The sequence below is a fragment of the Buteo buteo genome, chromosome 18, assembly GCF_964188355.1.
Source record: "Buteo buteo chromosome 18, bButBut1.hap1.1, whole genome shotgun sequence".
Lineage (NCBI taxonomy): Eukaryota > Metazoa > Chordata > Aves > Accipitriformes > Accipitridae > Buteo > Buteo buteo.
In genome coordinates, this window is record NC_134188.1 from 20,527,094 (window position 1) to 20,553,338 (window position 26,245).

The 26,245-nt window shown below is 39.3% G+C and overlaps 1 protein-coding gene across 2 annotated transcripts in view; it reads right to left on the reverse strand.

Moving 5' to 3' along the window:
• Nucleotides 1-1,126: 1,126 nt before the first annotated feature.
• The window catches only part of LOC142041372 (N-acetylated-alpha-linked acidic dipeptidase 2-like), a 38,934-nt gene continuing 13,815 nt past the window's right edge, over nt 1,127-26,245 (reverse strand). For both annotated transcript variants that reach the window (XM_075050116.1, XM_075050115.1), the window contains exons 10-19: nt 25,866-25,985; nt 25,339-25,421; nt 22,461-22,524; nt 19,712-19,779; nt 13,967-14,058; nt 12,467-12,557; nt 11,544-11,808; nt 6,350-6,431; nt 5,327-5,419; nt 1,127-3,650 (exon numbers count right to left, since the gene is read on the reverse strand). In XM_075050116.1, coding sequence (XP_074906217.1) covers nt 3,461-3,650; nt 5,327-5,419; nt 6,350-6,431; nt 11,544-11,808; nt 12,467-12,557; nt 13,967-14,058; nt 19,712-19,779; nt 22,461-22,524; nt 25,339-25,421; nt 25,866-25,985 — 1,148 coding nt within the window. In that variant the 3' untranslated portion in view covers nt 1,127-3,460. The remainder of the gene's footprint in view (nt 3,651-5,326; nt 5,420-6,349; nt 6,432-11,543; nt 11,809-12,466; nt 12,558-13,966; nt 14,059-19,711; nt 19,780-22,460; nt 22,525-25,338; nt 25,422-25,865; nt 25,986-26,245) is intronic.

The window sequence follows — 26,245 nt, forward strand, 5'->3', positions numbered from 1 at the left end:
AAATTACTTTGGCTTAACAAAAAAACTAGCTGAATCCAAATGTTCTGTTCTTACACCTGAACTGTACAGTTACTGAGAAGATTTGTGAAACTTCTGTAGCTGGTGTACTTGTACTTCAGTCATCAGGATACCAGGATAGCGAAATTTTAATTTAATTGGTCCACAGAGGCAGTCCCCTCATGCGTGAGTCAACTTTGGGAAGGGTTGCTAAATTACAGGGTGTTGAGAGAAACTCTTAATCCCAAACTCTTAATCTTCAAAGGTTTTGAATTAGTTTGAGTTTTTATTAAGTTTAAGATCTGCAGAGCTTTTTTTGAGGTAGTTCTATTTATTGATTGAAAAACACAGCAGAATAACTATTTTAAATTACTACCAATTTTGGTGCAAATGAAAGAGTGTTGTAACTGGATTGTGTTTATTGCTTACTCAGTGGAGAACAGACCATGTAGGTTATCCCCACTTTCCAGCCATCACTAAATTGACCAAGTGTTATGGCTTCCTTTCCAAAGGCAAGCCAAAGGTATTTCGACCATAACAGAATCTGAAATAAACTTCCTGGCACTGTCCCTTTGAGACTGATTTTCTAAAGAGACAATTGGCAAACCGAATATCCAAGTGATATTTGGTTCATCCAAATTTTAATTTTGCCAAATTGTTTTGCAGCCCCGGTCTAGGCTGAAGGGTCTGTTTCCTCCAGCTGTATGATTCACAGATTGCTTCAGCCAGGTTGAGTGAACGAACTGTGCAAATGGAATTAGGGAAGGACAGAGCAGGCAATCCAGTGTTACCCGTTTGTCAGGAGAGCCTGAAAAATCCCCCCCACGCTTTGAAATTATGGGCAGGCAGAGCTGCACAAATACAGCAGCTTTGGGCTGGGAGACAGTGGCGGTTCCTTGGTTGCCCATCTATAGAAAAGGAGATACTACTGACTGAAGCAGGGAAGGCAATCTCAGCTCTGAGTAACTGATCCTTTCAATACCAAAAATAGGGGACTTTATGGAAATCAACTAGTATAAGCCATTTATAAGTGGTTTGGTTTCCTTATTTAGAAGGGTTTGGCTGTCACTCTCCCTCAGTAGAACTTTATAGAGAGGAATGGAAATGGATTTAAACTATTTTGTATACTTCTTAGGATGTAGCGGGTCATGATGAATCGTACATTCATACAGAGTTATCAATTAAGTTGAGAAGAGGAACAAAGCAATCGATGCTGGCTGTGCATTCAGCCTAATGTGAGCTGTAATTTATTCTTAGAGCTTCAAACTGCACAGGGAAACAAGAAGAGATAAAATGTTCTTTTGCAGCAGCAAGGTAATGGCACAGAACTTCAAAGGCTAACTACCACTGAAACGTTTGTTCACTGGTTTATACTATTAAAGAGATTGCTGTAAATGAAGGAGGAAGCACGCTTTGTCAGGTATTTCCTTTTTATGTGGAAATTCCTTGTTTGCCCTATTCTCTGATGATCCTACGGCAGCGACCACTGACAGATCCAAAGCTGGCTGCTGTTCACAAGGAAGAGGCCCTGGTGGCTTTTTTCCACCCTCCAGATATCCTAACCCTCCCTTGGGGGCACATTCAGTTACTGCCCACTGCAGTTAACATAAAGCTATGATGGAGCAGGAAGAGTGGGCGATTCAGAAAACGGGAAGAAAAACCAGTGCAGTTACGTACCAGTCACTGTTCACAGGGTATCACATCCTTCAGCAACACCTTAAGCTACAGATGCGGGGATGAACAACTTAATAACTGTGAGTGGCCCCAGTTAAGCAGAAGTAAAGACGACAACAAAAAGGTAGTCGCTGCTCTGGTGTCCTCAGCATTGACTACTCGTGTCTCTTAAGTGCATGCTGACAAGGTCAGTTAAGCACTGCTTTTTCCACCAGAAGAGGTAAAGCATGGACTGTGCAAGTGTAATTTCCTCCTCATGTGCCTAAGGCTTGATTTGTGAAAAGCAATTTAACAGTAAATTGTGAGCACAACATCCATAGGTACACAGTCCTTCATCTTTCAGAGAGGCTTATTGGAAGTGATGCCAATGAAAGCCTCTTTTCTTGGTGGTGTATATCCCCCAAAACAACTTCCCAAAGGACTGAACTATAGTAATTTCTGGTTCCCTTGTCTGAATTCAAGGCATTTGAGATGAGAATAACTCCTTCTATAGCCTAGTAATTGTCCTGTTTCTCTAATTCTGTCTTTTTTAGTACCACATCTGTTCTATTCCCCATAAAACAAAAAGGATTTTATTCCCACAACCTGGTGCAATTTATGGTTGTGAGAAAAACTGTAGCATATTTTACATAAGAGAAGAAATTGGTTATTATCAGCTCCCACAAACTGGAATGTGATTTAATAAAATTCTAGCAATTTAATTAGTTGTAAAGCATGTAGATAAGAAGTACATTTAAAGGGCAAATGAAGAAAGAATCAATTTTTTTACAAATTAAACAGTTTTGTACAATTACACTTCTCATGCATTTCAGTTTCTCTTTGAATGTAAAAGCAGCTTCGGGTGGGAAACTTTCTTCAGGTCTTATATGAAGACAGAGTAACTTCAAGCCCCATGCCAACAATAACAACGTCCTCCAGCTCCCTCAACTGGAAGAAGATGTCTGCATGAAAGACATCTCCTGGAAAAAAACAGGAAAAAAAGCTGGTTCCCCAAACAAAGGGTTTGGGACTAGTGAAAGTACCAAAATGAGCAGGGAGGCCAGCTTTTGGTTATTCCCCCAAATCTTTGTTTTCCAAAGTGCAAGTAAAGGAGGGAGGTGCACAGTGACTTTCAGAGAGAGGGACACTCGCTCCCCAAGAAAATGCTTTTGGATTTCTGCATATAAGCAGCTGTTTTCTCTGATTATCAAGAATGGCTAGTGCTGCCTTGGCAATTGGCAGGAGGGTGAGTATATTATTTTTTCAGGAAAAGAAAGCAAATCAGTATAATGAGGATTCTGGCAGTCCTGCAGAATAGATTCTAAAATACAGAGATGCCTTTGGTGTCTTGTATTATAAAAGTAACTATCAGAACAAGAAAAATGCACATGCTGAGGAGTGTTATATTTTTTTCTCTTGCAATGTGTGCTGTTGATCACTGCTACAGACAAGATTTACAGGTAGCTAGGCAAATAACTGGTTTTGTAATTGTACATCCAAAATAACGGGTCGTCAAAATTGGCAGATCTTTCAGGGAACTGATTTTTCTTTCTCCCCACCCTCAAATTTGCTTCCATCTAGGTTGTTGTTAAAGCTACAGTTTTATCAGTATCAGAGAAGAATTAATTTCTAGCTCAGGAGTTCTTTGATACACAGAGCTCCCCCTCACCCTACCAGTACACTTGCATGCATTCAGAAGGTTGCAAACTCAGATACGGTGAGCAGTCAGGAGAGACTGGGTCACTGTAGTAGCCTGACTACACTACGTTTCAGACTTGGCTGTTTGACCAAGGTTTTCGAAGCCGCCGTCCTATGCTACTTCTTTCAGTGTCCCTGCTGCTGCCTGCACAGTGAAGGCTGCAATGGAAATCTGCCTCTTTACTTCTTCCCAGGCTTCGTGTTGATCAGCTTTGCTTTCAATATCAAACATGGCATCATAGATCCCCGGGAAGGACTCTCCAGCATACTTGTTGTGACTGCTTGGAGCAAAGATGATGTGTCTGTGGGGACAGAAGAAAAAAATGTAGGTATACTAAATAAAAGTAACCATTAATGGGGGTTGGCACGGTGGTGTTCATTGTAAGGAACTGTATGTGTGCTACATAAAGCAGCTACGAATCCCCGGAACACCAGAACTTACTAAATACACAGGAAACTTAGCTGGACCTGTCTTTAAAAGCACAAGAGGAAGCAACCCCCAGGGCAAAATCTATGGGAAAGGGCACAGATTTAGGACACGTAGCCTTCGTCTTGGGAAAAGATGACACGTTTGTCTAACTAGGAACAAAACAATGTTAAATTTTTTTTAAAATGAGAGCTCAACAAACCTGCTGAACTAATATGGCAGTCTGGAACAGGGAATAAAAGTAGTTATGGGTCTACAATGAGAAGTGGAACAGAAACTTCAAAAATAACTAAGCAGCTGAATGATGGTCAGCAGATCTGGGAAAGGAATATAAAAAGAGAGAAACAAATCTATGGGAGACTTCTTGAGAAAAGCATGAATTCTTCAGAGAAAAAGTGATCATATTGGAACAGAACTGTGCAAAAGTATCAATTTTATTTGTTGGTGGTTTGTTGGGTTTTTTTTAATAATGAATAGTTACAGATCTGCTTTTAAATTGATTTTGTTCATATGAAGTATCAAAGCACATTTGTAGCATGTAAAAGAGTCCTCCCCAATCAAAATAAACACTAAAGCGACATTTATAAATGCAGGCAAGTAAAAAAAAAAAAAAATTTCAAAATCCAGACAGGTCTAAATGATACCTAACACCCAACAAGAAGAACTGTAGAAAAGAACCATTTCATTCTTCCAAAAGTGTGAACAACAGTTTATCCTAGGAGGAGAGACGTGTGATTCCCAAACCTACCTGCCTGAGGGACTTCTGGCTTGGTGTGAAAGCCATCAATCAGTGAGTCAGATATATCCAGTCATTAGGAAAAAGTGGATACTGAGAGTAAAGTGACATAGTCACGCCTGACACTGGAAGCTAGCTTTTTGTCAAGTGTTACTAATAAATGCACTGGGTTTCTATAAAGGGTATTGTGGTGCACCGAACATCATCTTTCTCTGGGCCCATGTGCTTGTAGAGAGAAAACTTCAAGAATAACTAAATGATTGAAGCTAATAGGAGCATCTATAGAAGCAGCCAAAGCTGGGACAGATGGGACTCTGCAGCACAGCTCATCTGTCCTGTGCTCAAAGGTCACTCTCTCCAAGCTCTCCCTTCTGGACATCTCTCTTCACCTGACCCTCACTACACATCTGTTCTCATCCTCTTCTCTCTTTTACTCTACCCTTGTTTCTCCTCTCTTTTCAATACAGTTGTTTCTCCACTCAATCCTCACTTTGTACAGGTTTAAAAGAGCAAGTGGTAAGAGAAGTGGTACTGCACACCAGCAGGTAAAAGCCACAGGTTATGATGGCTAATAAAAACAGAGTGCCAGACCCAAGAAGAGGAATTAGGCATCACAAGACTGGTGCAGCCAAGGAGGTCTCCTTGGGGGTTATAAACAAATTCTGCTACTCACTGGGTTGCACCTAAAATGATCTGTTGAGCAGTAATTCCTATATGAAGCCTATACAGCAGTTCAACTGACCAGTCAGTTAGGGTGGGCTTCACCTGCAAAATTCAGTGCCTTAGACAGCTGGTCAAGAAACTTGTAAACTCACCTGTAAAACTTCCTTCCTGGTAAGCCGAGAGGATCAATGAAAGCTCTTTCTATAAACATCAGCTGATCATTCATGATTCGCACTGCAACTGGACTGCAGAAAATGGAGACAGAGACATTTCACACAATGAGGAAACATGACTTCCCAGTTTCATTTGAACAATTTTCCTCTTCTTTGGACAGAAAAAAAAGATGGCAAAGATGGTCTACAGTTTGCAAACAGATGAGGTTTTGCAAAAGGAGATATTAAATACATGCTATATTAATGCATTAGGATTTCTGTGTTAGAAAACTCAACTACAAGATTTCACACTATGCAAAATAAAATCGGAGACTTCCTGAGAGTGTCAGATACTTGCTTGGTATTAAATGGCACTGGAAAGATCTCACTTAACAAGGGGAGAGGAAGGCCAAGATTTAGTTCAAGATGAAGATAGCCAGATTTTGGTGGCCGCCCATAAGCCAAGTGTCCAAATTCCTGCTCTAATCTATGCAGTAACATAGTAAGGATGGGATTCAGTTGCCTAAACACAGCTATCTGGTACCATACTAGGTGTCTAGGAGCACCTGGCCTCCAGCCACTGCACTCAGAGGGCACAGGAGTCCCAAAGGGCCCTCAGGTTTGCAAGCATCACACAGATATCTTAGATACTCTGAAGCATTATCTGGTCTCCTTGAGGTGTGCTGAAAGTACCTTCTGGCATCACCTACAATGCTTAAGTGCAGGTGTCTAAATACAGAGCTTGGTCCAATTTTAACTTTGCTACCTGCCTTTCCATGTATTACAATAATTTGAATGACAAGCTGATACTAGTAATAAGCTCTACAGCTGATACTATTCATCACAGAAAGCAGAATTTATCTTAGCAGATATTTCCTGTCTCAGAGTTCAAGGGCTCTATTCTACACTAATTGGAGAAACTCCTTGCGTAGTCACTGGAAAGAAAGAACTGCCACCCTGGGTGCCTAAGCAGATACACATATATATATATATTAAAAATATATTTTTTTTTTCCAGACTTACTCTTTCTTGTCAACTTGTTCAAGTCGTCTGTGAAATTCAGCAGCAGCCTTTGAGAAGTTCACCACAGCAGAAAAAAGAGGGTCTAGAAAGGGAAGGACTTTGTGAACAACTTCAGAGTATCTACTGAGCCCAATATACCTCTCAGTTGCCCAGTGGGAGAAAAACTACATTTGTTTTGCTGATATAATTGCATTAATTTTGTTGTCTTTCCATAATTCATTAGTTTCCCTAGTGCAGACTTGAAAGAGCTGCACTACTAGCAGTCATAAACAAAGACCTTGTGCAACGAGGCCAACAATAAAGCAGAATGCTTGATAAAGCTTTCACGAGTATACATCTTCCCTCTGCCTGGCAAGGAAAAGACAGGCTGGTATTACAAATGGAGAACTCTGCAGTTTCCTTTTTAACAAAGGGATGCACTGCAGCATTTTGGTGTAAAAAGCCTGACTGACATAAAAAATAGCGGCTCTTCCAGCAGGCTATGGAAGGACAGCAGGATTTCTCTCTTGGAACATTATGTCCTATTCATACCATAACAGAAAAGTGTGATATGTAGATTGGATAGTATTAGGTGAGGCATAAAAGACACGGCTGTCATGGAACACAGTGACAGACAAAGTAGATTAAAGTAGCCAAGCCCCGTGCTTGCTCCACACCTGCACCAGAGCTGCAGCACAGGAGGTGTCTGTGCCGTGACCCTGCGTGCCGTCCCACAGCGCTGCTACTCACACCCCAGGTTTTTTTTTTGTTAAGCCTGACAATGTGCAGGCAGGCTGGCGGGTAAGTCAGTTGCTTTTTCCTCCTCTGTCCCTGGCAGTACATCCAAGCCATGTGGAATAACTTAGCCAAAGAAGCAGGCAGGCCTTTCTTTTAATGACAATATCAGCTGCAATGATTTTCCTGTGGATTTAATACAGACCTGGGAAAAGTATCAATTTATACAGCTAATTTTTGTAGAATAAGTAACAGGTGGATGTTATGAGGAGAAGAACTTCTGGCCTTACCAAAATTCAACTCAATTACAAAGAAGGAAGGTTTATAACTTGTACATTTTGCCCACAAGTTGCAGAAAACTTTAGATAAACCAGAGTATCCTCTCTTTGATCGTACAGGAATATGGGGAATAAGATTAGGTCATCTAAATCCAGTCCTCCATCGGCAACTATGGCCTTTCGCTGCTTATAAATTTATCACACTATTTTAGTGTGATAGGCTTTTGGTAGATAGATTTATCACTCTATTCAGTGTGATCGGCTTTCTGTTCCCAGAACTCCTATTGAAAGCTGTTCTGCAGTCTCGTTTGCTCTTCTATTTCTAGCAAACTTATTTATTCATCACCAGCCTACACTTGTTTGTTCTTGTATTAATATTTTTGGTTAGTTTACATAATTAGAGGTACAGATTTCATGTATGCAAGCTGTTTACAGACTGCAGTATAGACAGACCTATGGCACCTTGTGAGGGTGAGAATTTAGACTTGTCCACAACCGTAGCAATAGTTACAAGTTTGCCAGAGGACAGAGTTCTACCCTGCTGCCGTCAGGGCTATATCGTGGCAACAGATTATATTGCAGAAGCAGTAGGAGGGGATTTAAGAGCAAAAAAGAAAGATCATCTGAAAACATGTAAGAGAATTTGTGCTCATGTTCACTAGCTATTCAGTGTTGCCCATGTCAGTTATTTTAGAAAATATCGCAACATTTTTTTTTCTTTCCCTGCGAACCTTAGTTCCTGATAGTGTATGCCTACAAGTACATCTTTTATGAAAAAAGGTTTCCAGCCTTCATTGTTGCAGAGGAACAGCAGAAATGTGAATCCAAAGGCACATAAAAACCTTAATCTATTATTTTGAAGGACAATTACATAATTTATTCAGGCTTAATTAACAATTTTCTGACATTCAGTGTTGTCAAAAGGCATTTCTATGAAAATACTGAGTGAAATTTATTTTAATTTTCACAGTATTGTAAAAATTGCCTATATACTTTAATGTACTCTGGTGCAATAGTATAAACAAAAACTAAAGATTATGGGTTTATTCAAGAAATAATTTAAAACTGATCAGGCATCACAGAAGAGCCATGAAAATAATGAAAAGACTGAAAAACATGCCTTGTAAAAACATGTCAAAAGGAAACATCTATAAAGTTATTAAGGAGAGGGTTAAGTGATATTTTGGGGAAAAAAAAGCTTAAAAAAAGATTGCTTCTAGAATCTAGGAACAAAAATAGATGCATTGGTCAGAAAGTAGTTTGGGCAACTTCTAATCTGAAATGAGAAAGAAACTCAGACAATTAAAATTGTTTCCACCCTGCAGAGGGTGGAAGCAAGGAAAGGTAGCCTGGGAGAAATACAGAAATTGTTCAAGCAGCCAGGGATCAGGTTAGGAAAGCTAAAGCCCCGATAGAATTAAATCTGGCCAGGGATATCAAGGGCAACAAGAAAAGCTTCTATAGGTACGTCGGTGATAAAAGGAAGACTAGCGAAATTGTGGGCCCTCTCTGGAAGGAAATGGGAGACCTGGTTACCTGGGACTTGGAGAAGGCTGAGGTACTCAATGAGGCCTCAATCTTCACCAGCAAGTGCTTCAGCCACACTGCCCAAGTCCCAGAAGGCAAAGGCAGGGACTGGGAGAATGAAGAACCACCCACTGTAGGAGAAGATCAGGTTCAAGACCATCTAAGGAACATGAAGGTGCACAAGTCCATGGGACCTGATGAGATGCATCCGCAGGTTCTGAGGGAACTGGTGGATGAAGTGGCAAAGCCACTACCCATCATATCTGAGAAGTCATGGCAGTCTGGGGAAATTTCTCACGGACTGGAAAAGGGGAAACATAACCCCCATTTTTGAAAAGGGAAAAAAGGAAGACCCGGGGAACTACAGGCCAGTCAGTCTCACTTCTGTGCCCAGCAAGATCATGGAGCAGATCCTCCTGGAAACTATGCTAGGGCATATGGAAAATAAAGAGATGATTGGTGACAGCCAACATGGCTTCACTAAGGGCAAATCATGCCTGACAAATCTGGTGGCCTTCTATGACGGGGTTACAGCATTGGTGGTTAAGGGAAGAGCAACTGACGTCATCTACCTGGACTTGTGCAAAGCATTTGACACTGTCTCACACGACATCCTGGTCTTTAAATTGGAGAGACATGGATTTGATGGATGGACCGCTCCGTGGATACGGATGGTTGCACTCAAAGAATTGCGGTCAACAGCTTGATGTCCAAGTGGAAAGCAGTGACGAGTGGCGTTCCTCAGGGGTCAGTTTTGGGACTGGCGCTGTTCAACACTTTTGTCGATGGAGAGTGCACCCTCAGCAAGTTTGCTGACGACACCAAGCTGTGTGGTGTGGTCAACACGCTGAAGGGAAGGGATGCCATCCAGAGGGACCTGGACAGGCTTGAGAGGTGGGCCTAGGTGAACCTCATGAAGTTCAACAAGGCCAAGTGCAAGGTCCTGCACATGGGTTGGGGCAATCCCAAGCACAAATACAGGCTGGGTGATGAGTGGATTGAGAGCAGCCCTGAGGAGAAGGACTTGGGGGTGTTGGTTGACAAGAAGCTCACCATGAGCTGGCAATGTGCACTTGCAGCCCAGAAAGCCAACCATATCCTGGGCTGCATCAAAAGAAGCATGGCCAGCAGGTTGAGGGAGGTGATTCTCCCCCTCTGCTCTGCTCTGGTGAGACCCCACCTGCAGTACTGCATCCAGTTCTGGGGCCCCCAACATATAAAGGAAATGGACCTGTTGGAGCGAGTCCAGAGGAGGACCACAAAGATGATCAGAGGGCTGGAGCACCTCTCCTGTGAGGACAGGCTGAGAGAGTTGGGGTTGTTCAGCCTGGAGAAGAGAAGGCTCTGGGGAGACCTTATAGCAGCCTGCCAGTACCTAAAGGGGGCCTACAAGAAAGCCAGAGAGGGACTTTTATAAGGGCATGTAGTGATAGGACAAGGGGTAATGGCTTTAAACTGAAAGAGGGTAGATTTAGATTAGATGTAAGGAAGAAGTTCTTCACTGTGAGGGCGGTGAGGCACTGGAACAGGTTGCCCAGAGAGGCTGTGGCTGCCCCATCCCTGGCAGTGTTCAAGGCCAGGTTGGATGGGGCTTTGAGCAACCTGGTCTAGTGGAAGGTGTCCCTGCCCATGGCAGGGGGGTTGGAACTAGATGGTCTTTAAGATCTCTTCCAACCCAAACCATTCTATGAGTCTATGATTTTATGAAGATAAATGACTTTTAACAGAAATTTTGGTAGATGTTCTACTACTGCAAAAACAAACTCCAGATTTGATGTTTCCTTACAAGACATGATGCAGTAAACACAACAACGTATTGATATAAATCCTTGTTTTATGCAAGATCTCAGATCCATCACACAAGTCTTCTGCTGTCTTGAGTGGCCTTTTTACAAAAAAAAGAGGTGTCTTTTCAATGTTTCACACAACCCAAAAGAGTACTGCATCCCCAAAAAGCTAGTTTATGTCTCTAAACCATGTGCTCATCAGATAGCAAGTGAATTAGGACTGATTTAAAATCCTCCTTGGTGCAGAAACACAAGGGGTAAATGAGGCAAGAAGAAAAAAATAAGAGAGAGACAAGGAGAGAAAGAAAATTACTGTGGAAGTTATCCTAGCCTGGGATCCAGAGCACTCTGCTGCTTCAGACCTGTTTTATATGCTTCACTGCAATGTGTTCAAATGCTCAGCAAATGGATATATTTATGCAGAAAAGTTAGAGAAGTGCTTCTGTGGCCTAAAAGTGGTAGCCAGGCACTTGGACAGGTGGTAAGCAAGTTTCCCAGGGTCAGACAAGGTCTTTGGCTGAGGAGGAACGGGCACCTGTATCTCTCAAGTTCCAGACAGTTTCCATAAACATTTAACTTGTCTTCTTTTTTAAGCAAGAAAGTGAGAAGCAGGCTGATATATCTCTTTGTTCTGCATTTGAGGTCCCTGACTGTCCATGAGCACTGTAATATTCCCATAATTAATAATATGCATGATATGTCTCTCATCTAGACATTAATGTGTTAAACCTGTGTTATGTTTAGAAAAAAAAAAGAGGCTCTTTATTATGATGGCAGAATTGAAAGAGGAAAGTAAGGAATTCATTTTCAGTGCTATAACAGATGTAATGTGTCCCTGCATGATTCTAATTAATGCACTTAAGAAATAGTCTTGTGGCTGTTACTCACCAAATGATACTTTGTAACGTTTCAGCTGTTCTTCATGTTTCTTGGCCAATTTATAAATTCTATTGCTATATCCTTTTAAGGCTTCTCCATAATCTCTGCAGTCGAATGGAATGACCTGGGAATCTGCCAGTTCATAAACCAGTTTGCCTCGTAACTGTGCAATTGTTAGCTGTTTCTTGAAGGTGGGGTCATAAAATTTTTCCACTAACTCAAAGGTCTCATACACAGTGTGATAAACAGGATAATTGCTGAATTTGTCTGCTTTCTGAAAAAGAGCAAGCAAATTTGTCAGTGCCCTGTATTCTAACTGCAGTTAAGGGATGTATTGATCACTTAATGACTATGATGTCTTGTACAGTTTCCAAATCAAAAAAGCTATTTGCTACAAAACACAATGTACTATCTTTCCATTTTTGTGTGTTCATTTTAAGAAACTAAAATAACCTGAATCGATGGACTGTTGCATAAGATTAAGTGAGCAGGCTTCCTTCTTTGTCTACACAGACCTGCCTTCAGTTCTTTTGTACACAGATTGCCTTTACTAAAAGTGAAACACTTTGGGGTTTTGGATAGCAGAAGTCCCTGATCGTGGCCCCTTTTTATCTTGTGTAGTTATTTCTGAACAGAATCAAGGAAAATTTGTATATTAAGGGGCCTATTAATAGTATGGTGCAATGAAATATACACCTCCAGTCAGATTCTATAAATACCTTTCTGTGAAGTTGAAAGCCTATAGAATATATACATCACTGTAACATGTTGTATTCTCCAACAATTTAGGTTTCTTGCTGAACTATGAAATGGCACTGATACACAAATGAGTCAAATATTCTTTGAAGCTTTTTTATTAATCATGTATAAATGCTTTTAAAAGATGACTGCTCAGCACTACCAAACTTTTTCAAGCAATCTGGAAGACTTACCCTGTTCTTGGTATAACGAACTCTGCCTGATGCAATTCCCAGTCGCTGAAAGTAAGCTTCAAAATCACTGCCTGATCCCAGCTTGTTTATTCTACATGTAGAAAAGAGAACATCTTAGTGAGACCACTTACTGTATAGTATGGTAGTAATTAATGCAAAATGCAGATTTTTTCAAAGAAATGGAGGTCAGTTCTTCTGGAGGGCACATCAGGGACACTAGTAAGATCAGAGACAAGCTAAGTGGCAAGCTTAATTAACCAATTTTATTCCACCACACTAATTCAGTATCCGATATTTCTAGGAAGATCTTTTAAAGGTAGCAATGCTGATTGTGACACTGACTACATTTAAAAAGAATGTGCACATTATGCATCTCTGCAATCTTAAAACATTGATCATCTATTTCCAAACTAATATGAATTGGGCAGCAATATATGTAAAGACAGATGTGTTTATATACTTAGCATATTCCACAGTAGAATCACAGACTGATAAATAATTTCCACTGCAGGACACGATTAGCTTTGTTACTTACAAGTAAATATTGCCATCTGCTGGGTAGGTGTGGCAAGACACAGGAAAAGAAAATTCTAATAAAGACAGATGTAATATTCTAAGTATTTTCAAAGACATATTTAAGTTTTATATTAAGTTTTAGGTCTATATGTCTAGCCTGGTGAATAATTGTTGTTTCTTGGCTAAAAAAGAAAAAAGTTTCTTCTGTTCCAGCTAAATTTCTTCTGTTAGTATAAAATTCTGCAAGGAACTCTTTGTATCAACTGAGAAAGATCAGATCTGGTAGCTTTTTCAAAAGGAAAACATTTCAGTGAGTCTAATGAATCTAGAAATGCATCTTACCTGGGCCTGAAAGACAGGGTAATACACGCAGAATGTTTTGGTCAAATTGCACAAAGGGGCAGTTCTATTTATCTTACGTGAGTAATGTCACATTGTGAATATGATTTAGCCCTACGAGTCACAAGCTAAAACAGTGTTTTGGAGTTTTAATACCTTCAAATATGAAGTTTTAATACACTCAGATATAGATTTGTAATGTATTACATTTACATCCATTGTATAAACAAAGAATAAGTATCATGAAAGCTTTTTGATTACCACTCTAGGCAGTTTCTTTCAACTGAGCATTTGCTTATCCTAACAATTTTGATATTATCTCATCTAGTAGGGTGACTAAACTATATTTTGAACTCTTCCCCACCCTACTCTTTTTTGATTGCTTTCCAAATTGCTTTTCTACTAATAAAAAGCCTTTAAAATGTGTGAGGTTTCATTTTACAGCAGGCATAGATGTCACCATCATTAAAAAAAGTCATAAAATTTTATTTTATATTGCTTTAAAAGATATTGCTAGAGAGTCACCTTGTACTAAAAGGTTTTGTATTGCTGTCATCAATAGCACATCTTGAAAAATTCTGGAGAGTAGCCATGCTATGATATGATGAAAATATTGGAAAAGAAAAAAACAGATTAACAACTTACCGGGGATAGCTATTATTTTCAGTTGCAGGATCTTTCTCAAGCCAACTCTCATAAAGAGACTTATTTTCATAACTCTCATCAGGGCTTAAAATCTGGAGAGGAAAATATAATCTCATTGGAAGTACCTCTAACTCAATTCATTATCAAAGGAGACCTTTACAGCTATCATCTGCATCATTCTTAATCAACGGCATTGCTGCATGCAGGGAAGTACACATACATACACTATTTACATTTGTCACATACATTTATGGATCCCAACCATGAAAAGCATCTCACAGGTAGCTGGAACCAACCACAGACAGTGGTAAGAGCAGGTTAAAAGCTCAAGGACACTACATGGAGCTCATCCACTTCTGGGGGAAGTGGATCGTGGGCATTTCTAGGACTTCTTACCACCTTATAGCACTGTGTATGTACACACACAACAGCACAGGTAACACTATGGAGCTCCTCCAGCAGCCAGGATGCCCCAGCCACTTTCCTTTCAGCAGGCAAGGGGAAATGACGGCCCTAACCCTGTGGAGGTTTGCCCCGCACAGCAGCAATTTTCTTTCAACAGGCTGAGCCTGAAATTTGACTGCTTTTTCTATAGGAAGGGTAGAAAAGAATTGTGCTAGAAGGAAGGGTCAAAACCAGTCATCAATTATATTACAGCAGTGCCAAGGCGACTCAACCAAGACTGGAGAACCATCGTGCAAGACACTGTATGTACAAATGTAGGTTCCACCACTACCGTAAAAAAATGGAAAAGCTATGAAACCAGGATAGAAAAGGTAAGTATTAGTACAGCCATCATACAGCCAGGAAAACTATGAAAGAGTATAAAATTAGTTGATCAAAGCTCTTAGAAAATCTGTGGCAGAGGTAAAAATAAATCAAGACTCTGGCCCTGGTCTCCATCTACACTTAAACAATCTTTAGTAGACGCGGTCCTTTAAATGTAAGATTGGTTATGAAGTGCAGAGGATTGGGAATCTTTTTTTTGTCCCCCAAAAATACAAAGTATAAACATTCATGGCTAGATGCATGGTCCCACAGTATTGTTGAGACTTAAATCCTGCATTGAAAAATATACAGACTCCAAATTGAATATCCAGAGAGTTCTGACCTCTGAGAGTACATCACCAGCTAGCAGAAAAATAACAACTTTGTGAAGTAACTGCTTGGCTGCTGTCATTTTCAGGGCACTTTAGTCAAGTTCTAGGGCTAAATTGAAAATGGCACATTAATAAGTGCAAGCTGAACTCTGACATATGGTAGTAAAAGTACTCCATGCTCTGGCAGAGACGTTATTCTGACAGCTCTGGTCATGTAAAAACCATTGGCCAGTTTTTTTTAATACAACACGAGAGCCTAATAAAACATGCTATTTGGTCTGGCTTAGTTCCAAATCTAGAATCGGCATAAGCTTACTGCTACCTCAAGGGAAGATGCAGAGTTCTTTAAGTATAAATACAAAGTAAGAAGTGATGATCAGAACAGGGGAATTGGAGTTCAACTATTGCAGATGCTGGCTGGTGGTGATCAATTGTCTAAAGCCTAGCAGTAGAGCAGGGCCAAAAAAGACTGTCAACAGCTCAATGTTCCATCTGTATACTGAGGACCACACTTAAATGCAGAACTCCTTGAAAGATGACACTTCATGTGAATGCTACATTTTTTTGGTGAGAAGTGGCTCACTAAAAAACAAGAGCAAAGACATCTCGCAATGTTGGAAAGTTGGATGTCGGACTCTTTAATATGAACAGAAACAGATTTATTTTGGACATGCATAATCACCTGCCCTAATGTTCTCTCACTTACTGGGCTTCCTGAATGAAATTCAATCCCACGCAAAAGCCTAATGCAAAGCATAGGGAACATTTTGGTCCCATTTATGCTGTTTCCAAGAATTAACTAGGACTCCTTGTGAGAGACTGAAAGAGTTAATGTCTCAAACATTGTGGTGGGGCAAGTTCTGCTTAAAGACAAACCCTGCACAGCAAGGAGCCAAGGTGAAAAGCCCACCAGCTCAGACATCAGCAACAGGAGGAGGAGGGCGTGCTGGAGGGTGCGCAGCTCCCTGTTCTGATAAGCTGTTCTGATACAAAGATCAAACCATGGCCACGTCTGCAGGGAAGGAGAAGTTACTCCACAAACGACCCCCAAACCCAAAGGCTCACAAACTGTTCATTAACCTGACGAGTTCGGGTGCCCACCTGAAGGAGGGGCAAGGATGATAAAAGGACACCAACTGAAGCCCCAGGTGTGCAAGCCCACTGGAACTGGACCTCTTGGCTGACTGAACCAATGCTGGACCCAGGACCGGTGAAATCTTTCTCTCTTCCTTTCTCTCTCTCTGTCTTCTTCTCTCTTTCCTTTTCCTTTTCCACAATCCCTACACCTCATCCGTTTCAAGATATAAATCGCTGACCATGCCTGAGACTAAGAGTGGATCCAGCCGCCCCTGGGCCCTTCTCCGAGGAGGAGTCTGGAAAGCAAGGGGGTCTGCTCTGAACCTCGGGACTCAACAGGAGGGATCTCCTTATTCCCTCAATTGATGTGTATGGTTACACAGTTTACAGAAGTAGTCTTATGCCAATTCCTGTTGTGAGAAACCCTGCCACCTACTACCACGCCTCCCCAGTTCAGTTTGCTTCTGTCATAAATAAAATCTTTAACTGATCATTTGGTGTCATTTCACCTTAATTTAGCCCGATGGAATTTCGAATTAAACATGACTCCCTGGTCTGTCCAGTCTGGGTTGTGACAATCCTGAGGTGCACAGGACTTCTCACTATTCCTGTTGAAGGAACTAACAACCAGGATACACAAAGACTTAATGGGTTGAGGCTTTGATGTGTACATTTAGCTTCCCAATGTCATCCAAATCCAAATGCATTGCAGTTGAAATAGCAAAACAAAGAATATAATCACTCTGCCTTAACCTTCTAGCCTTTACAGAAATCAGGGTTTTTTTTCAGATTAGTGGAAAAGACACAACTGATTAGCAAAGGTACAAATTGTAGTCTTTGTTTATCTTTCTAAGAGGCTACCTAAATGCAAGTGAAGAGAATAAAAAAAAAAAAGAAAATTAAGCAGATCCCTCTGCAAAACAGAGCTTCCCTGTTCTAGCTGTTGCTTTAGTTTGTCTCCGTCTTTTCCTAACCCAATTCACTGGAATTTTTAGAGACCTCAAGAATAAAGATATTTCAATCCTTAAGTGAATTTCATTCTGTGATACTAGAAGCAATGAGCCAAGTAGAAGATGTGCCACATTTCTACATGATCCATCAGCCATCTATATACATGTTTCTATGCCAACAAAAATGGTGTCCTAGCTAGAAGTGGTCCTTCAGCAAACACTCTTTGGTATCCCTAACTTCTCTCCAGGAGTCCATCAAAACATCTTTTTCCTTGGGAAAATTCCAACAATCTCTATGAATGATCTTACAGAAAAGTTCAAAAGAGTGTAAGTGTTCTAGAGAAAGGTTTCACAGCCTGTGATTTATGGATCACTGGAGGTCACTGGTGGCCCTTCAACACTGGGGGTTGAAAGATGGTTCAGAAATGAAAACTACAATGTTGAATCACTGTAAAAACTAAACCATGATTTTGTTTTTCAGAAAGATCATAGAATCATAGATCAGAATCATAGAATGGTTTGGGTTGGAAGGGCCCTTAAAGATCATTTGGTTCCAACCCCCCTGCTATGGGCAGGGACACCTTCCACTAGACCAGGTTGCTCAAAGCCCCATCCAACCTGGCCTTGAACACTGCCAGGGATGAGAGCCCGTCCCAGGTTTAACAGCAAAAAAAAGAGGAAAACACTCCTCTAGACAAATATGGCAAGGAGCATCTCAAATTTATTTAGTGAGACAGAGGAAAAAAAAATTAGTAAAAAGAAAAAAAGGATTTCAGATTAGATTCTTTGGACAGAGACAAAATGATAAAACTGGGGAAAATGCTCTTTGACTGTGTACAGAAAGCAGAGAACAGCAGAGAGACAGAATGTTGTTGCAGAATCCTGCTCTGTGGAACAACAGAAAATAAAAAGTAGTTGTGGGTTTTGTCTATAACGAACTATCAAGAAAAAAAATAAATCTAAGATGTTCCAACAGTGGCTTTAAGGAGCTCAAGGAATAGTCAGACTTTTCACTAACAACTCTCTACCATAAAATAATCTCCTTTATAAATGGAGCTATGAAGAATATGGATGAATATAATGTACTTCTAGGAGCTTTTTAGCAGGGACACAGCATGGAATTATGGAGTAGTCATCAGATTTTCTATTGTTTACATTATGCTTCTACTGTTAAAAGCTTAAATAACACTGAATAGGAAAATTTTCAAAACAGCCAGACTCAAGTACTTTGTATGCTACTTTAATGGAAGTTTTCTACTCAAACCCAGCAACAGTTGAATAGTTGACTTAAGATCAAGAGTGAGGTACTATTTTTAGCCCAGAGCATTTTTTTACTTTGTTTACCTTTTGCAGAAAAATGTATCCCTGGGTAAGTGGCTTGCTGCAGACAGAAAGTAAATTATTTTATCCAGAGTCTTGCAGCACTAGGGACATGGAAATTTTTATACACAAACCAGAGTGCCCTTCAGTGTGTAAAGTGTCACAGCTAATGTTTGAACAAGCATAGTTTCTTCTCCCACAAGGAAGAAAGAGAAAGATAGAAAAAGTTGATAAGAAAATAAAATGTAGAAAAGAAACGAAAAATACGGGAATAGCAGAGATAAACCACCCCACATTCAAACCATGGCATTTCCAGTGTTAAAACAAAGTGTACTGCATTTGAAAATAACTCAGGATGAATGCCTCTAGTGGAATGGGAGACTAGTAGCTGGAGTCATCCTACCAAGTGCCATTACTGTGCAAGTTTTTAGACTGGACCAAGTCACCTGGGCCCTCTTAATATCAGGGGGGGGAAATAGTTTGTGAGTTCTGTCTGTACAAGAGTAGACAACCACATTTGGTCAAATGAAGGTACCTATTTCTACCAATTGCCTTTAAAGGGAGCCTACATTGCTTAAGTCAGACCGAGATATCTTTTGTTAATTGAGATGAATCCAGATCTGAGGATAGTGACAATGGTTCATGCTAGGTGCCTAATCTGGTAAACTCCTCATACGGCCAATAAAGTTTCATGCTTTAATGGATCACAATCTTTCAGCCTTATGATAATTCATCGTGAGAGATGAAAGCAAAGGAGATATGATTAGAGCTTGTAATCATGCAAATCCATACATCTGGCCTGTTACAAAACCCACTCAATCCTTCAATATTTATCACAGTATTTCAGGGGCTCAGTGAGATATGAAGGAGATTCAGCAGGAATGGACAGAGAGAAAATGGCAGGTAGCCACGGTGAAAATGAATAGATTCTCTTTTGCACATGATACGGAAATATAAAATGCAATTTATTTCCTTGAATGCTTATCACTTTAGAGAATTGTTCTTGCTCAAGTGTTTTATTATCTTGGTTTTATTGTTATTATCTTTACTATATATTGCAAATAACATTCCACTTATGTCAGTGACACATTTCAACCTTTCTAAGAATACTAAGGAACTATGAGCCTGGACTGTGTACCACTGATGGGATATTTTGCTATTGATTTTGGTGGGATCAAGATTTTCCCAGCACAGCAATAAGATAAATCCAATATTATTCAATAATCCAATTTTATCAAATAAACTTGCAGTTTTACATTCTTAGAAAGTCATAAGCAGTAGACACTCTGACTCTGTACCTCTTTTGTCAGATTATACACCAGTTTGTAGAGAAGAGGTGTGCAGTCAACTCTTAACGTGTAGTTACCTGAAAATGAAACAAAAAGACATGGAAATTTTCACTTCACGTACCAGTGGCATCATCTTCTTAATGGATTAAGCCCTGCAGTCCTTTCTTAGACAAACTTCTTGACCCCAAGGCAAGTATTTAGATCTTGCCTCAGAATATGTACAGAAATAGAATATCTGGTCACACTGTATAAGCTGCTGCTACTACATGACAATGATGCTTTGGTTATAGTACATAGGCAGTAATGTAGTTAAGCCTTCCCATAGTTCTAAAATAGGCCTAACTATCCCTCATTATTTACAAGCCCTTGTCACTCATACGCTTCCTGAAGCTTGTGTTAAACAGAAGGCAATGGTAACATCTTACTTTTTGTAGGATGTTAAAAATAAAGTTAGTGCATGCAGGAACTGTTCAGGAGGAAAGACATATTCCCTGCAAGATGTTTTAAGAAATCGTTCAATGCACCTTCTTCTCTTATCATAAAGAGTACTTTTTCCAATGTTTTTGCAGACTGTATCTGAAAGACAGGCCATCTTCTGAGTAAGAGACTTGCAAGACATTTGGCATTTTATATTTCAGAAGTCTTACCCAAATAGGAGGCAACAAAGATGCAGAGTAATGTTTTGACCTACTGTCTCCTAAACTTCCCCTTTTACCACCACGCTGTGGCTTCTACACTTTACGCCCATGAGATTTCCACCTTACCTGCTGGCTATGTTGAGCTAGGTAAGTATCTCATACCAAAGTTGTCAGTTACAGCAGCAAGAGCCCCATCCAAAAGAAACTATCACTGCTTTTGAGGCAGGTAGGAATGTAAAGCAGTCTTCTCTATAGACTACAGCCACCGGACAGCAGCTGGGCAAACACCTCTGCCCTCAAATACGGACGACAACAACAAAGAGGGGAAGAGGGATGAGAAGGCTGGGACATAATAAAACATGAGCTGACAGATAACACAGCTATTAGGTTTTGATATGGCTTTAGGCCTTTGGGTCATCCTTTGCACAATGTGTACTAACAAGAGGACTAGACTGACAATTACAGAAAACCCCATGATGATGGAAAAACCCACTAGATAATGTTAATGATGTTTCCAAGGAGAGTCTGTATTTGAGAACTGGAAATTAAAGTCACAAAAATGCTCAAAAGGATGACTCACTATTCTTCTTTTCTTTGCTAAAGGACAATGAATAGAAATAATTTACTGCCCAAAACATGGCATAAGAAGCGCTGTGGAGAGTATATGATGATAAACAAAATAATTGGCAGAGTACCTGGATGCTATGGCTCTACAGGGGATTTTAATGCTCAGTCAGGTGAAAGATGTCCAAGATACTTAAAACAGTACACTGAATATGGTGTTCTTTTCCTTATTACATATTTCTTTTCCAGTGGTTTTGCTTTCACATTTTTCTTTAATGCATAAAGCAAGAGACATGTTTGAATAATCAAGATTTAGAAGAAAATTGTTAAGGCAGCAGCATGTTGGCTGCAAACCAACTAAAAAAATATGTGTTACAATCCATGCTGAGAATATGAAGCAGTTGTAAAGCTATTATTTCATTCGTGAGATCTTCTAGGCGTGAAATTCTGTTCTACTTTTTACACAGCATGTAGGCTGCATAATTGAAGGAACAGCTCTAACCCTCCCTATACCCCAACTCCAACTGAGCATTTAGAAACTGGGTTTGGCTTTTCTTTCTTTCCAATCCTTTTGTGACAGACAAAATTTTCAGCTGACAGGAATAAAAAGAGTTCTTAAATATGCCTGTTGATATCCATTTTATTCACACACAGTAAGCCCAAATAAGTTGGGTTTAACATGGGAAGAGCAATGCCCTAAATAACTGAGGTTATGATGCAGGACAGCTTCACAGGACTCTACTGACCTTTATTTCAGCACAGACAACAGTAAATGAAGTCCTTCTGTAATAAAGTTCAGTATAATTTAAGAAGGATTTTTGTGATTTAGGTCATAGTATTGGGCCCAAAATTCAACGCCCAGTTTCTAAGCAGCATTCCTGTATGACAGACTCTTCTCATAATCTGAAGGGCATAGTAAATTGGATAATGGTGGATCAGGTTTTTTGTGAAACACTCTTCAGCGCTTGTTCTTCTAGAAGAGCCCTGCCATAATACATATGTAACTCCCTGCATATTCTCCCTGCTCATATCAATGAACAAAGGTGACCACACTGGCCCAAAGCACCAAAATGGGTCCCAGCCCCACAAAATGTAAGCCTAAGGCCTCGACACAAATTATCTTAAGATTGTAATAAATTAGTGTCCTAAAATATTATAATTCCACAGGGAAAGGAGATGGAGCCGCAGGCAGAACAAGGAGAAGTCTGTTATAAATTAAAAGTGTAATTGTAAATTAAAGCTAATGCAGTTAAGAGAGAGTTTCACATTCAGCCTGCTCAGTTCATTAGCACAGAATACTAAACTCCTCCAGAGGAGACATTCTGGACTCCAGGCACGTGGGCTGCAGCTCATGGATGGCACTATTTGCAACAAGAAAGCAACATGAGAATTTAAATTTTTCTCTCTCTCCACTTAATTCTGCATTTGCCACACTTATTTTGAACATCACATTATCTATCTTATGTTTGCCAGCTCTGGATGCAATAAATAATACATAGTGAACTATTAAAATTGACATCTGTGAAGTAAAGTGAGTTTAAAAATAAAAGACACACCTTCTATAGAAGAATCTGTGTTGATGTAAGCAACTGCCCGTTCCTGGAGGACTCTGGCATTTTCCTGGGATTGTAAAAGTGTAATTATCACTTTCAATTAGTGTCATTTAGTCAAGAGCATGTTAAGTGCACTATTTTTTACAGCATTACTTTTAAGAACCCAGTCAGGATAAGTTGCATAGTAGATAAGTAACTAATTATATTAATGTTTGAGGAAGGGTCAATAATCTGGGCACATGAAAAGCACTCCTGCTTTCTGGGACTTAATTTATTATGGAAAACATCCACAAAATGTAGGTGCTGCCTGCTGCACCACACAGGAGCAAGATGGAACAGGAAAATTACTGAACACCATTGTAACAGGGTAAATGAAGGTTATACATGTGTTTTAACTCTGCACTTGCAGTGCTTTTTGAACATGCAACACGTGACTGTGAGGTCAGCCAGAATTCCTCCACAATTTTCATCCTTAGTTATTCATGTCGCTGTCATTTCTACACTCTTCCATTTCAAAAAGGGATAAGTCAAAGCACTGACATTTCCTATTAAAATGAATTTGACTGACTGCTTTGAGTCAACCAAGCATTGCTTTCACGCTAAATATATACACACAGTTGTTTAATTTTTTGCAAACTGGTAATTATGTTTGAAATTGATATTCTGATCAGTAAGTGGTATTTTACTAAGTCTTGGGTTTGTGATAGATATTCTAATTAGGATAGTAATTGTTACTTGATTCATTCATTTTATTACCCAACTAATCATTTGTAATTCATGTGAACTAAAAATTGAATTGGTAATTGGTAACTTCATAACAAAATTAATATTTTTAAAACAAACAGTGGAGGAGATTCTGCAAAAGAATATGAAGGGAGGGAGCAAGCCTGTATATGCATACATGAGGCCTTGCATATATGCAAAAGCATATTTGCAACATAAAGAAATTCCTTCATTTATGAGCAATGGAGATTGTCTATGTAACAAAAGGATGTTGCCACAGTTGCACAGTCTTTTTCTTACACAGAAGACAGTGAATATCATGGGTTAATTTTCCTCAAGATTTACTACATGACAGATCTGGCAGCTGCAGAAAACGTGAATGTAAGCTGTGAGGAATGTCTCTAGAGAAACTGAATCTAATTTAGGTGTCAAAGAGTAGGAATGCACACCACCAAGATGAAGCAAGAAAAGAATAATATAAAAACATTGAGGTTCAAATATGAATTGTGATCATGGCTTTCTAACCTAGTAGAGCTGCCATTTCATGAAATAATGGATGATAGATTACTAAATATTAAATTATTAAGCAAAAAACATTACAGAACAGCAGTAGCAATATGTGAACAAATCAAACATAAAAAGAACTAATTTATTCATGACTTGCTCAAGAGAAATTTATCTTTTAAGTGTCATTGTTTTATATTCCTCATAGTTAAAACAATTGTTTTTTCTTGATAGCATCTAAATACGTGCACAGATACACAGACAAAGAAATCACAAATAAAGTTTTATATACTGTAAACTTTTGTTACCAGTGGAGTTCAGGTGGAATGAAACTTTAAAGTCAACTCTTTAAAATCTCTCAGTAAATTATTTTAAAGATAATTTAAATGATGCTTTCTTCACCTAATGTCCCATAAACCAACAGTAAGATGCAGAGAGTCTATTGCAGCTGGAAGCCAAACAGTTTATGGGAGAAAGAATTAGTGCAAATCCAAAGGAACAGAAATCTCAGCTTTGTTAACAGAAGAATGATGGAATCCCTTTGGTGTTTGGGAGCATATTTCTGGTCTGTTCCCTCCTCTGACGTGCCATTTTGCTAAGTAATTTTGTGGTTTACATGCCAATAAACTCAAATAAAAAGATTAAAATATTTTATTTCACAGATTTAGAAAGCTCTATCCACATATCTAAATATAACCTTGTAAATAAAATTCTAACAGAAGAACAAGACAACACATTTCTGTTAAACCATTCAGTACTAATAAATTGACATAGTTCCACAGAAATGTGTTTCATCAGACAATTTTCTGCCTGCTCTATTTCTAATTTGGATTTTACAGACAAAGCAATGAAAACTCTTGCAAGACCTATATTTCTTACCGGGGCTGAACAAATCCACTTACAGGGTTAAGAACTGAACATGCCCAACAGGGAAAGGAAGAGAAGAACATTCAGAACCTCACTTCTGAATTTTCCAACATCTTTCTATCAGGCAGGAATATAGTCAGGGAACCCACTACAGAATTAATCGATTGTCCTGCCTCTGAGACTCTACAATACTAGAAGTTTCACAGGAATTTGGAACTATTCACTCATAGATTACCTACCCTTTCATTTGCCCAAGAGGATTAATTTCCACACAAAGGGCTTGGTGTGCTTATGGATCACAGGTACATGTGGTCAGTTTTTGTGCCTCAGTTTTATGTCCTGTGCTTTATTTCATAGCCTTGAGGTATGACTAAAGGTGTGACACAAATAATGAACATGCTGTGTTTACATGACCTGGACCTTAGTTTATAGAAACTAAGCAATTTCTCAAATAGAAAATTAGAAAATAAACCAATTTAGGTTACATAAAATGCTATCACTCTGTTAAACGAAGGGATAGATTTCCACATAAAGACCACAGAGGGACATTAGCTTTGAATCAAAGTAGATTTTTAAATCTTAGAAGAGTTAGTGCACTTATGTTGTAAGAAGTTAGGTAGGTAATTTTTATAAATATATGAGGGCCTCACAGCACCTGAAGGAGCCTGTTGGGCTCCAGCTTTACCTTGAAGATATTGACTGCATCTAGGTATAGATGCCACTGGGTACTGCAGCTGCCTGCAACAGACTTTCAAGTTTTGCTTTCTTTACACTATTTTTTATTTACCTCAGCCCATTCTGTGGAACCCAATAATCCAAATTCTTCTGCATCCCAGCTAGCAAAAATAATAGTTCGCTTAGGTCTCCAACCTGCAATCACATAGTTAAACTTGAAAATTCAACTGAAAATTAAAAAGTGTAGTGAAAGATCACCACAGTTAATTTAAATCACTTTAACAAAATAGCACTTAATTGACATAGCAGTAAAAAAAAATCCTCTCTAAACTCCTTAGAGGAACATATTATTGCAGAGGCATTTCTTCCTAATGCAGTAATTTCATTCCACACAACTAAGAGGGTACTATTACACTGATGAGAGATGTGAGGGAATAAATTCAGCCAGCTAAGATGCAATGTTACATATGCATCTCTTCAATGAATTTGCATCTTTCATAATGAAAAATACAACTTTCTGTAGAGGTGAAAAGTTAAATCAACAAAACTACTTATGGGAACATTCAACACAGTTCCTCAAAGCTGCCATTATATATCATCACCATATCCATCATTTTATGTCTATAATAAGTAAGTTACCTTCCATCTTCATTTTCCCAAAACTCCGTACAATCTCTTGCAGAACAGCTGCACCCGTAGTTGGATCGATACCACCAAATACCCAAGAGTCTCTATGACCTCCTAAAATAATATATCTGTCTGGAAACAAACACACAATATCAATCCTTAATTAAAAATGCATTTAGGTTACCTGTATTTCCTTTGATTGCATACCTACTTGTGTCAAACAAAATATGAGGTTTAATACCAGTGCTGCAAATTTGTTTTTTAAGGTAATCTGCAATCATTCACTTACTCTACTGAAGAATATATATGAAGACAAGAAATATTTTATACATATTTTTCCACTTAAAAGTCTTTCATATATATGACCTGCTACTATCAACAATATATGTCGA